We start from the raw sequence: 14,469 nt of genomic DNA, 5'->3' as shown, positions 1-14,469 counted from the left end.
GAAATGATTCACATTACATTTGTAAATTAAATACATTTCTGAAAAGTTAATATTCTTCATTTTTTTCAAAATTAAAATTAGATTACCTATTATACATGTGGTAATGTATCTGTCCCAGCAAAAAGTAAAAGAAATAAAAAATTAATGTCATAATTGTAAGTTTAAAATAATCCTCACTGTAAATTATCTTTAATGTCTTTCCTTCTAGAGTTACCATTCTATGATTAAGAAATAATTTCTGCCTTATAAAGTTCTTAAATTTGACTAAATATAAAGCTTTAGTTTATTAAGTGGGATCCCCTTAAAAGAAATTAAAGCAAGATTTCATAAAATGTTATTGTTTAGTATTTCCATGTGTCCTATACTTTATTCTCTCTGTATCTTAAATGTACCTCAGAAGAGTTAATTAATTGTTAAGAATGTGTTCACATGAAAAAGCCTCACAATTAAAACAAAGGGTTACTTTTATCTTGTTCCCTTAAGAGATTATTAAAACAATTTTTAAAAGCTTTATAATTAAATTTTAAGAAAAATATTTGTATTCTAATTATTCTACTTCATACAAAGTAATCTGACCAAACTTCACTGAGCTTAATCCTTTGGAACTATGATAAATCAAATATATTCATCATCTACTGAAAGCAAATGTCTTCTTCTGTTACATAAGGCAACTGTGAATATATAGGATGATACAATTTGAAAAGAAAAATTGATGCAATACTTTTTTTTACTGAGAACTTAGACAACCTCTATATATATCATACAAATGAATGTATTACCAAGTAAATTATGAATGCAAATGCAGAAAACTAATTTAGGATTATCTTCTTTGAGCTAAAAATTTAGATTTTTTCTTAAGCTCCATTCCCCTAACACTTCCTTCAGATGTAAGAGAAAATACAAGCAATAACAGTAGAGTTTCTGGTTCCTTCCTTCTAAAAACCATCCCATTAGGCTAATCAACAATACACAGAGTTTTATAGTTGATTACTATACACCAGGTTTACAAGGGGCATTCCAATTTTTCACTGTACTTAATTTACTGACTACATTTCTGTTTTGTATACAGGGGCCAAAGTTAGAAACCGGAAAATATATTTTCAAGCAAACAATAATCAAATGTCATTACAGACTTCTGTTTGTGACCAAAATCTGGTAGTAAGGACTAGGTTTTTCCACCTACCTAAAACAAATTTTTTTTAAAAGTCAAAACATAAAGAAGAATGGTTTCTAAAACACTGGACTTCATGCAAAAAAGACCACTGATAGCTGAAATTTGGGAAACAAACAAGATAAGCAATATAATTGCCCTAGCCTACTGCTTTGAGAGCCTTTCCAAGCAACAGAGCAATACAGAAGAGATGAAGTTTAGCTTAGCAGATACCTTGAATTGAAGCAGATACCTTCTCAGAGTCCGAGGAGGCCAACACAGCTAGATTTCCTTGAACAACTTAACAGAGAAGAGAAAACTACACATGCTGAGAACTGCAGAGAGTCCCTATAAGTATTCCACTTAGTAATGATCAGTGAGTATGTATGTGACAAAATACACAAGAGTGGGGAAAAAAATCACCTGAAAGGATTAGACAGAACAATGGATCTGCCCACCACCATGACTAGAAAAACTCTTAATTCATGGGACATTGGTTAAAGAATTCAGGAAAGCCTTGCCTCAGAAAAAGAATAATTAGTGCTAAACTGAGCACTGCTCCAGATTCAACTAACATATCATAAAAGATGCAAAAGCATTAAATTGTGTTCATGTAACTTAACTGTATCCCAGAACAAAACTCACGAAGAGTTATAGGAATGCAAAAATATCCAACACCCAAGAAAATAAAATTTCCACCTGGCATTCAACATAAGATACCAACCACAGAAAGTCAGTACAATATATGCCATAATGAGAATGATCAGTCAAAACCAACCAAAAACTGACAGAGATGTTAGAATTACTAGAGGAGGACATCAGAAGATTATTATAAATAATGTATTCTCCATGTTCAAAAAGCTAAATAGATCATGGAAGATATTTTTTAAGTCCAAAATTGAAATTCTAGACATGAAAACTATGTCTAAGATGAAAAATATATTGAATGATATTAAATTTTGACACTGTAAAAGAAAAGATCATTACACTTTGAGGCATAGCAATACAAAATGGAAAACATACAAAATGGAAAATGGAGAAAAAGAAAATTTGCTTTAACAAAAAGAATGTAAGTGAGCTGTAGGACAACTTCAAGCAGCTAAATGTATGAATAATGGGAGTCCCTGAAGGAGAAAAGAGAGAAGAGGGGTCAGTAAACATATCTTAAAAAGCGATGGTCAAAATTTTCCAATGCCCTATGAAAACTAAATTCACAGATCCAAAAGGCTCAAAAAAAAAAAACTGAACACAAGAAAGATGAAGAAAAATATACCAAAAAACATAATTAAGTCACACATAACTAGTGATAAAAAGATTGTCTTAAAAGCAATCAGACATAAAAGACCCATTACATAAATTAGATTAGGATGGTATCGCTCTAAATGGAAACAGTAAAAGGGAGAAGGTAGTAACGTAAATCTTCAAAATAATAAAAGAAAATAACTGTCAATCTAGAATTCTATACCTAGCAAAAATATCTTTTAGCAACAAAAGGTAAAATCCCAGCACAAAAAGTTGAAAGGATTCATTAGCAATAGACTCACACTACAAGAAATATTGAAGGAGATCCTTTCAGCAGATCAAATACAACACCAGATAGAAATACAGATTTACAAAAAAGAAATTAACAGTACCGGAAATGGTAATAACAAGAGTAAATACACAATGTTCCTTTCATTATTTAAAGCTCCTTTAAAGATTTCTTTTTAAACAAAAAATAGTACCAATGTATTGTAGGCCTCATAAAATAGGTGAAGGTAAAATACATGACACCCATAACATAAAGTCCAGAAGGGTAGAAATGGAAGTATACTATTATAAATTTCTTATAATATACATGAAATGATATAATATCAGTTAAACTTGACTACAATAATTTAAAGATGTACACTACAAATCCTGAAGCAACTAATAACAAAACAGAGCCAACAAAACTACCAAACAGTCAACAAAGGAGATAAAACTGAGACATAAAAATTACTTGATTAATCCAAAAGAAGACTAGAAAAAAGAAATCAGATGATACAAGTTGAAATTAAATTGTGTTCATGTAACTTAACTGTATCCCAGAACAAAACTCACGAAGAGTTATAGGAATGCAAAAATACCCAGCATCCAAGAAAATAAAATTTATGCCTGGCATTCAACCTAAGATACCAACCACAGAAAGTCAGTACAATATATGCCATAATAAGAATGATCAGTCAAAACCAACCGAAAACTGACAGAGATGTTAGAATTACTAGAGGGGGACATCAGAAGATTATTACAAATAATGTATTCTCCATGTTCAAAAAGCTAAATAGATCATGGAAGATTTTTTTTAAGTCCAAAATTGAAATTCTAGACATGAAAACTATGTTTTCATGTAACAGGAGTAAATACACAATGTTAGAGACATGAAAACTCTAAGTGGAAACAGTAAAAGGGAGAGTAAAGTTGAAAAAAAAAAGAGCAAAATCATATAATAAAGCCTAACCATATCAATAATCATATTAAATGTAAACTGCATAAATACTTCAATTAAAATGCAGAGATTGTCAGGTTGCATAACAAAGCAAGGCCTAACTATATGTTGCCTATAAGAAAAATACTTAAAATATGAAGACACAAATTAGTTTAACAGAAAAGAATACAAAAAAATAAACCATATTAATACTATCCAATGGAAACTTGGAGTAGCTATATTAAGATATGATAAAGTAGATTTCATAGCAAAGAATATTACCAGGAATAAGGAAAATCAGTTAATAGTTATAAAAAGGTCAATTAATTAATAGGACATAATAATTCCAAATGTTTATGCACCTAAAAACAGAGCTTAAAAATACATAAAATAAAAACTGTTAGAAATGCAAAGAGAAAAAGACAAATCCAAATATGGCTGTATATTTCAAAACCCTCCCTTAATAATTGATAGAATAAATAGGCAGATAATCAACAAGGACACAGTAGACTCCAACACTCTTATTAACGAACTTGACCTGATGAACATTTAAAAACACTACCAAAAAATAAAATATATATCCTTTTTAAATATACACAGAACATTTACCAAAATAAACCATATTCTGGGCCATAAAATAAATATCAATATATTTCAAAAGATTCAAGGCCAAGTGTCCAGGACCATAATAGAATTAAATTAAAGATCATTAACAGAAAGATCTCTGGAAATCCCCTACCTAATATTTGGGGAAAAAACAACATACTTTAAATTATTCTGGGCTACAAAAGAAAAGGAAAATTAAAAAGCATTTTTAACTGAACGAAAATGAAAAGACAACATATTGGAAATCTGGGGATGTCACTGAATTGTCACATATTGATATTTAGGGGAAACTGACAGCACACAATGCCTATATTAGAAAAGAAGAGACATCTCAAACAATGACCTTAGTTTTCCCCTTAAGAAATCAAAAGAAAAACAAGGGAAAATTAAACCCACTGTAGCAGAAGAAAAGAAATAATAAGGATCAAAGACAAAATCAACAATAGAGTAAATCAATGAAACAAAAAGCTGGTTCTTTGAGAAGACCAATAGATTGGCAAGTATCTAACCAGACTGAGCAAGGGAAAAAAAGAGAAAACCAAACTACCATTATTAGGCATGAAAGGAGTAGCATTATAACAGATTCTACAGATGTTAAAATAATAATAATGGAATACAATAATGAAAAAGTTTATGCCAATATTTTTGACAACTTATGAGGAACTGGAGAAATTCCATGAAAATACAAACTACCAAAGTTCATTCAAGAAAAAATAGATACCCTGAATAACCCTATATCTATTAAAGGAAATGAAAATACTTTAAAACCATCCCAAAAAAATAAAACTGCATATCCAGTTGGCTTAACTGATAAAATCTACAAAACATTAAAGGATAAATAATACCAATTCTACAGAAACTCTCCTAAAATACTAAAGAGAAGGAAATACTTCCCAACTCATTCCATGAGGTCAGAATTACTCTGACACCAAAACCAAAGGAAGACATTATAAGAAAACTATAAACACTAACCCTCATGAATATAAAAACAAAAACTGTAAACAAATTTTTATCCAATAAACCCTATTATATTTGTGTGTGTATATATATATGTATACATATATATGTGTGTGTATATAATACCCATTAATACATAATAAGGATAATGTATCACAACCAAATGTGGTTTATCCCAGGAATACAGGGTTGTTTTGACATTTTAAAATCTATCAATGTACTTTACCATATAAACAAAGAAAGAAAAAAACAAATAATTAATCTCAATAGATGGAGGAAAAGCATTTGACAAAATCCAGCATCTATTCCTGATATACATACACACACATACACACACACATATATATATATACATATGTAAAACCTCTTAGCAAATTACAAATAGACAGCATCTATGAAAAGCTGACGGCTAACATAATACTTAAAAATGAAAGACTGAATGCTTTCTCCCTAAGATCAAGAACAAAACAGGGATACCTGCTCTTACTACTTCTATTCAGAATTTTAATGGAGTTTCTAGTCAATGTAACCAGTCAAGGGGAGAAAAAAATATCAGATAAATCAAGGGGAAAGATTAGGAAAAATAAAGAAAAGTTTTTAGTTCTGGGCAAATCAAAATAATGAGAAAAGGAAATGAGAAAATGGAGAAATGAAATCACACAAGGAAGCAAATTCCCATAATTATGTCAAAGTAATGCACGCAAAGACATCAGCTTCCTATTTTAAAACTAGTGATAAAATACTAATGAGAAGATGAACGCAATCCTAAAGAACTAACTGAGATGAACACTTAAAAATACTGCTTTTGTTAATTTCAACAAAGCATTTCTTGGGTAGCATTAACATAATCCCCAAAGTGGATGGATAAACCGCAAGAATCTAAACAAATGCCTCCTTAAGATTTCTTCTTAAAATTCCACAGTCTGATGTTTATTTCATTGATGTGAAAATAAAAATAAAGGATAATGTAGCTTCAAAAGCTATAAAATTATGAAACAGAATCTCAAAGCTAGAAAGAGCCTCCTTTCGAAAGGAAAGAAAATGGGCAAAAGGAAGAGTGGGTCTACAAAGTTTGTAAAATATATGTAGTAATGGAAAAAGCTGTGTCACTGCTCTAACAATGAGTTTTGTGACTTCAAGAATGAACTTTAGTCTCTCTAGCTCTGAGTTTTCTTCATCTGTAAAATAAAAGAGTTAGTCCAATTGATTTCTGAGTTTTCTTCATTTTCTTTGAAAGTCTGAGGTCATATGATTCTAAACAAAATCATAAGCTAAAGGACAAAAAGACAAAATTTTTTTTAACTGAGAGGGAAAAATTAAAAATTTCTTTTATGTAAAATGAAGAGAAGGTGTTTGTTCACTGGTTAACTTCAATATTAATTTCAGATGTCTTCTTTTATTTACACTAAGCTTAATTATAAGAGAATTACTATATGCAATTTTCATGCTGTACCTTGTTTGAGCGTAATGACACTCGACCTCCACAGCGAGCACAGAACTTTGTTTGGCAATATGAACAGTTATGACCACATCCATCAGCAAACTTTGTTTTGTGGCAGATACCACAGGTTGGGGCATCACCCTTCTGTTCTTGCTGCTGCTGTGATTCTTCTCCCATCTTCTTTACCTGTTCCTTATACATTTCAAACTGCTGATGAAGTTTTCTGCAAAGGAAACAAGAAAAATCTGGTTTCTTGATGGTCTTAAAATAAATAATAACAATCACAATCTGTGGACACAATTTTATATCCAAAATATCTGTAGGATAAAATAAAGAATAAAAATTTAATTCTGATTATAGAATATGGCATTCCACATGATAAAAGTATACAACTAATTCTGCCTTCTGATATACATGTTAATTTAAGAACCAATTAATACAATATATGTTCATGGAGATATTTCTTTCAATCATAATTGTAAAATTTCTGCCTACCATCTTCAATATATTTTCAATCATATGCCCTAATATATTTACAATATTATTTTTCAACAGTTTAACTTCCCAAACAGACAGAGCTAATTTAACATACACAATGAAGCCAAAACCTATTAACTTCAAATCAATGACACGGAATCTCAACTGGAGTGATCTTAAAAATCCAAACAGAGGGAAAAACACTGGATGAGTGCTCTCACTAACTGTTTAAATCTGTTTAACAGTCTGGACATTAGTTGGCTATAAAAACACTGAAATATTAGGAGTCTACTAAATAAGGCTGTATAAATAAAAGGCCAAGTTTTACCTTAAAAATAAAGGATAAAAAAAATTAAAATAAAAGGTATTATTTACTCTAGCTAAAAATAAGTAGTGATAAACCTTTTCATTTCTACTATCCTTATAAGGAAAATTAAAAATACTTTAAAACTGTAATTAGTTCTGCTTAGCATTACAAACTGTAAATAATGCCACTCCCATCCTAAAAATGACAAAAGGCTAAATAATTTATAAAATCATAACTTTTCTTGAGCCCATCTGAGAGTTAAGGTTATAAAGCAAACAATCTGGCCTCCAAAGAGCAACAAGCCCTCCAAAGAAAAGCAGGACATACTGTTTCACCTTTGGCTGAGCACAGGAAAAAGAGGAGGCTACCATACAGCCAGGCAAGAGGAAATCAGTTAAAACTTCAACAAATAGTAAAAGGCCAAGCATGAACTATCATGACAGTGTGGAATAGCTAGGGGCCCAGATTCAAGGGAAGTTCACATTCGCTCACACTTTTCGGCAGGCCTCCACTCATGAGGAAGACTGGGAGTAGGGTGGAAAAACAAAGAGTCCTTCAGGGATCCACAGGTACAAATGTAAAAGTGGTGACCAGCGGCTCCTAGAGCATAGGCACAATTCCCCAGACAATCACTCCTAAAAAAGCCAAAGCTCTAAGCTACAGAGAGAGGGGTAAACTCTGGTCATCCCACAGGCAAAGCCAAAGACCCCCTGCAGCCAGAGATAAGACTGAAAGCTAGAAACACTCTACCTGTGAAAGAAGGACAAGAAACCATCTTCATGAAAATTCAATCCAAATATCAAAGGCCTCTTTTATCACTAGGGGAGGAGTGCAGACTCTCACTCCAAACCAAAGTTACAAGGTAGATTTTTCTCCCATGGGAAGAAGAGGCTAGGAACTCTGTGCAAGCCTTATCTGTAAGGCCCTAGGTTGAAGGGCCTGTCAAAGATGGACAATCGAAAAACATAGCAGAAGTCCCTTACCACTCCTGCATGGTGAAAAAGAATCAAAGGACATGTAAATAGGAAAAATACACTGTATAACAAGAAGACTCATTATCGTTAGGATAACAATTGTCTCCAAATTGATCTTCTGGTTTTATGTCATCTCAATAAAAATCTCAGCATGATTTTTTGAAGAAATTAACAAGCTAAGTCTAAATTTATATGGAAAAGCAAAATTCTGAGAATAGGCAAAATATTTTGAAAAAGAAAGTGGAAGGACTCAAACTACCTGATTTCAAGACTTACTTCAAAAACTACAGAAGTAATCAAGTCAATATGGTATTGGCAAAGAATAAACACACATATCAATGTAGCAGAATAGAGCCCAGAATAATCTAATACTTAGATGGTCATTAATTATTTTTTAAAAAGGTACCAAGGTCGTATTATGTTTATGTTAATGTGTGTGTGTGCAATTTAATTAGTAGTTTAAAACCTATACATGCTGAAGTTACTCTATAAGAAGATATGTCAAAGAAATAATCAATCTTCCCAGGTTTTCTTCCGCCTGCTACTTCTATAGCTTTTCTTCTTCCTTCATAATTATAACCCTTAAGTAGAATTCGTGCCTCATATCAAATTTACCGAGTATCATAATTCTTCCAAGTGGTAAAGATACCTCAAGACAAATGCTGGGCATGGAAGCCACAGGGAATAAAATATGCAAAGAAGTAAAAAGCTAACCTTTTCAAACAATAAGGCTTCTCTCTCACTTACCAACTTAACATTTCCCTGTATGGCCCCGGAAGATGACTGGTTAGCCAGAGACGGGTAAGATTCCTCAAGGGAGGAACAACCTAAGACAGGCACAGTCGCAGGGGGGCCATCAGGTGAGAAAATGGGGATCAACAGAGGTGAGGCTTAGAACCTCCCCCCCACTATTCTGAGAGAAATCTTCTGCATACGTGGATGTTTTATTGCCCTTGTCTAGCTTGGATTAACACATAGTCTACAGGCACACACCTGATCATCTACATTTGCTCTCTTACAACACTAAACTGTTTTCTACCTTTATCTTGTATCTACCTACCAGTTCAGCATTTTATTAAAAATAATAATAATAAAGAGAGAAATGTGGTATCCACATATAAATCAAGTATAAAAATCAAATGAAAATTCATATTTGAACTGACTGTTTATAGTTCATAATGCATGATCAAAACCAAAAGCTTCTGTGATGACTGCCCTTGTAATGTTCACCATGTAACTTATTCACTATGTAAGAATTTGTTCTCCATGTAAGAACTTGTTCATTATGCTTCAGAAGATTGGAGACTGACGACAATTAGGCTTGGGGTGGATTAATGATTGTGCATTGAGCATTGACCCCCCTATACAGAATTTTATTGTGGTTAACAACCATTTGATCAATAAATATGAGAAATGCCCTCACAAAAAAAAAAAAAAGTACAGACTTCCAATTGTAAAATAAATAAGTAACCAGGATGTAATGTATAGGATAAGAAATATAGTCAAAATATTGTAACAACTTGGTATGGTGATAGCTGGTACCTAGAATTATCATGTATATAAATGTTGAATCACTGTGTTGTACACCTGAAACTAATGTAATACTGTGTGTCAACTACCCTTCAATAAAAAATACTTATCTTAAAAAAAAAAAAAAAAAGGTACCAAGGTAATTCAGTGGAGAAAGAATAGTCAGGTCAGCCATGGGAAATTCATGTATGCAAAAAGTAATTGGGAATCTATGTATAAAAAAAAGTGAACCTCAACTCATATCTCATACCTTATATAAAAATCAACTTAATGGATTATAGAACTAACTATAATGACTAAAAACAATAAAACTTCTAGAAGAAAACATTCAAGAAAATTGTGACCTTTAAACAAATACTTCTTATATAGGTCAGGCAAGTATTCCTTCAATAGGATATAAAAAATATGAACCAGACAGCAGCCATTGGCAAGATATAAATGAATGAGTGTGGCTATGTTCCAATAAAATATTTTTAATGGACACTGAAATTTGAATTTCTTCTCATTTTTATAGTCTCAAACATTATTATTAAAATTTTTTTTGATCATTTTAAGATGTAGAAACTATTCCTAATTCACTAGTTATACAAAAACAAGCAATGACCAGATTTGGCCCATAGGCCATAGTTTGTTCACTTCTATATATGATTTCATTTATATAACATTCTGGAAAAGGCAGAATTACGAGGACAGAAATCAGATCAATGGTTGCTAAGGGCTGGTCTAAAACAAGAGGATTAACTACAAATGAGACAGGATCTTTTTGGAGTGAAGGAAATATTCTATGTCTTCATTATGGTGGTAGATTTATAACTATGTTTTCAAAATTCACTGAAATATATATCTCAAAGGGCTGAATTTTACTGTAAATAAATTATACCTCAAAAAATCTGGCTCTAAAAGTTTAAAGTGCTAACCTAAAATCACTACAAATTTAAAATAGAGCTCTAAGACTGAGTTCTCATAATCACAAAGCATACTTTTAATTTCATACCTAACATCCAGTAAATTCAGATACTGGCTATACCAGTTTTACTGACTTTTCCTGGAACTTCAGATAATACACTGTTTCTCCCTGATGATCTCCCACCAGGTTTAAGTGAAACTCTGTTACATGAATCAAGCACCGCAACAGAGGTTCAAGCCCATGAAATAGCTACTGGAATACACATGATTTTAAGTGAAACATTGAATGGGCTCTGCATCAGTTCTTCTCCCACTGTTTGTTTAGAAGAATTGTCCTTCTACGTATGAGATAACGTTGTACATTCCCTATAGCATACCTGTTCATAACTTAGGATCTCTGGCATACCTCTCAATAAATGGCTGAACTACACTGAAAGAAAAAGAAAGAGGAAAAAAGAAGGAAACTGGAAAGAACAATGCTTCCTTTCAGTTCTACAGGCACTGGAGAAGCAGGCATCTTGCTAATTGAACTGCACTCTAATATATAGTACCTCAAGGGAAGTGAAAGCCCCATTTCACACATGGGGCAAAGGCCAGTTTACATTAGTAGCAAAGTAAGTAATTATGTATCCCAAAGTGCTAGATTATAACTATTTAAAACTCTCTTACGTAAGAACTGTAGAAATTCCACAGACGGCAGCATTATTAAGGCTGCAGGTTGGAATCAAATGCTCAGTTGTGGGGAAAAAAGAGAATGAGAAGCTGCAATCCAGACAGGACTTGACTAAAATAGTTTGAGGTAGTAACAGAAGGCCTTTAGAGAGATTTTGTGTATTCATCTTTCCAGTTCTACAAAATGCAGAAGTGGTGGCATACAGGCAGATTGTGGAGCTAACTACGTTCTTGGCCAGGAAGAGCATATGTCCCTTCCCATTTATAAATAAGCAAAATTTCATCTCTACTTACTCACCCCAGTCATTCAACAAATCTAATATAGTTTACCATCAAATTCCTAATTCTCACAAATTCATCAATGGTCATCCTGTACCTAAAATTAATAGAGAAATTTTTTATTCTTCATCTTACTGAGTTCTCAACATTACTTGAAATTATGTTCACTAATACCTTGGTTTTCATAGCACTCTCCTGCCTTTACTGTATCTATGGCTTTTAATTTCTTTCTCCTTTGAAGGACTCAGGCACTCTTCTCTTTCCATTCTGTAGTGTCTTCTATAGAATGAACCCATACCTAAGGCTTCCTACCTATATATAAATCACTTATACATGTAAATCCCCAGCTCAGACTTTTCCTCTGTGCTTGAATATTCAGTCCCACTTGACATCTCAATGCCACCTGAAATTCCTTATGTGTGACATGGAACTCTTAACTTTCCTATACAAACCAGAATCCCTTCCCATGTTCCCTGTTTCAGTAAATGGTGCCACCATTCAATTATACAGGCCTAAAAATCTAGAATTATTCTGGAAATATCTTTCTCCCTCAAATGCATAATTTATCTATCCTTAAGTCCTTTCAATGTTACTTCCTACAATGTACCTTGACTACTTAACTTGTCTCCATAGCAACTTCAATACCATAGAACTTGTTCCCAAGAATGACCACCTAGTCTAACTAGGCTGTTCACATTCACAATTCTCCCTTTCAATCTGCTTTGTATCCTATAGAAAAAATTACCTTTCCTAAAACAAATTGTCATATCAATGCTTAAAATACTCTAATGACTTCTGATTGCTCTTAAGAAGAAAAAACTTTTTATGAAAACCTACAAAGCTCGAATGTTCTAATGTACATTCACCTCTTTGACCTCGTTTTTGCACTGTTTTCCCTCCTGTTAAGCCATCTGGCTTTCTTTTGTGCTTTTGATTCACCATGGTTCACTTCATTACAGGGTCTTTGTATTTCATACATGCTATTGCCTCTGCCCAGAAGGATTTGCAATGCACACCATTTTCTTTTTTTTCCTCTCTCTCTCTTTTTAAACCCTAGGTACCCAATATAGAATTGATCCTAAGTTTGGGAGTAGTGATCCATGCTTGGCTCCGATTTTTTAAATATTTTCCCTTACCCAGTGTGATTTCCCTTCCATCAGGTAACTGGCATTGTATATTTACATAAATTGCATTTATTTATATTGCTTCTTATATTTGATACCCAACTTCACACTTTTTCCTTTTTTACATTTTTATATTAAAATCTATGTATAAATTATAGCTATTGCATATGGTACTTACTGTGTATCACACAGGTATTATTATTATTATTCCTATTGTACACAGAATTAATTTTGTTCATGGTCACACAGATGATAAGTGTTAAAGCCAGATTCAAATTCAGTGTTGCTCCAGAATCCATGCTTTTTATCACTATTGTTTCTACATTTAGTTTATGCATTTTAATGGCTGTATAATATTCCCTGTTTACACAAGCCACATTTTATTCATACATTTACTTTTTTAGTTGGCCTTTTATCATTTACTACTATAATATTTCTGTAATGAAATATTTAGAAACCCATATAGTTTTCTCTGGAGTATACATGCAGGAATACAATACATACTCATGTTCACTAAATATTTCTAAACTGCTCTCTGAAATGGCTTAAACTAGTTAGCATACCTGCAAGCAGGGTATGAAGGTTCCAGTTTTCTCTTGTCTATGCCAATATATGACATGATTCAACTTTTAAAATTTTTATATCTTTGATACCTATGAATTGATATTCCATTTTTTTAATTCATGTTTTCCTGACTCCTCATGAAGTCCAGACAATTTGACTGCTCTTCATATGAGTTGCCTACTCACTCCATCCTTTACCAATACTCTGTTGGATTTCCTGTATTTTTCTTGCTGATTTGCAGTACTCTACACAGTCTATATGATAATCCTTTATAAATTAAGCATAATATGCTAGACTGACATCTAACTGTTGATCTTGTACATGGTGCCCTTTGTTAAACTGTAATTCTGAAATATTTAATTTTGATGTAGTCAAATACATCTATATCTCCCTTCGTGGTATGTGGTTTTTGTGGCTACTATAAAAAAACCTTACTTATCCTTAAGTCAGACACAAAAAATTCTACAGTTTCGTTTAATAGCTTTATAATTTTGTCCCTTACATTTAGGCTTTTAATCAATCTGAAGTTATTTTTATATTTGATATGATGCAAGAATTTAATTTCAATCTTCTCCATATAGAGATTCTACTTGCCCAGCACCTTTAAATAGTCCACCCTCTTTTCTACTGATGGGTGATAGCAATCTATCATATACTAAGTTCTCACATGTGCATAGGGCTATTTATGGACTCGGTATTCTATTTCTTCAGGTTTTTTTAATTATCTCCTACTCCAGAACTACATGGTCAGAACCAAACTCCAGAAACAATGAAAGGTCTAAAATATTTTAAATATATAAACTTGAATGTATAATTTTCCAGTAATGTAAATCAGAGGCCAGCAAACTTCTTCTGTGTAAAGGGCCAAGCAATAGATATTTTGGGCCTTGTGAGCAATAGGGTCTCTATTATAACTACTCAACCCAGCCACTGGAATGCAGGAGGAGCCATAGATAATATATAAACAAGTAAGCTTGTCTGTGTTCCAATAAAATTTCATTTACTGAACCATGCAGCAGTCAAGATTTGACCTATA

General features: G+C 32.5%; 1 protein-coding gene across 25 annotated transcripts in view; it reads right to left on the bottom strand.

Moving 5' to 3' along the window:
• Positions 1-14,469, bottom strand: part of RIMS2 (regulating synaptic membrane exocytosis 2) — a 570,663-nt gene that overhangs the window by 444,990 nt on the left and 111,204 nt on the right. For all 25 annotated transcript variants that reach the window (XM_073229921.1, XM_073229922.1, XM_073229923.1 and 22 more), the window contains one exon: positions 6,613-6,823. In XM_073229921.1, coding sequence (XP_073086022.1) covers positions 6,613-6,823 — 211 coding nt within the window. The remainder of the gene's footprint in view (positions 1-6,612; positions 6,824-14,469) is intronic.

The sequence above is a fragment of the Manis javanica genome, chromosome 2 (genome assembly GCF_040802235.1).
Source record: "Manis javanica isolate MJ-LG chromosome 2, MJ_LKY, whole genome shotgun sequence".
NCBI lineage: Eukaryota > Metazoa > Chordata > Mammalia > Pholidota > Manidae > Manis > Manis javanica.
The sequence above is the reverse complement of the archived record's forward strand: the minus strand, read 5'-3'. Positions and strand labels throughout refer to the sequence as shown.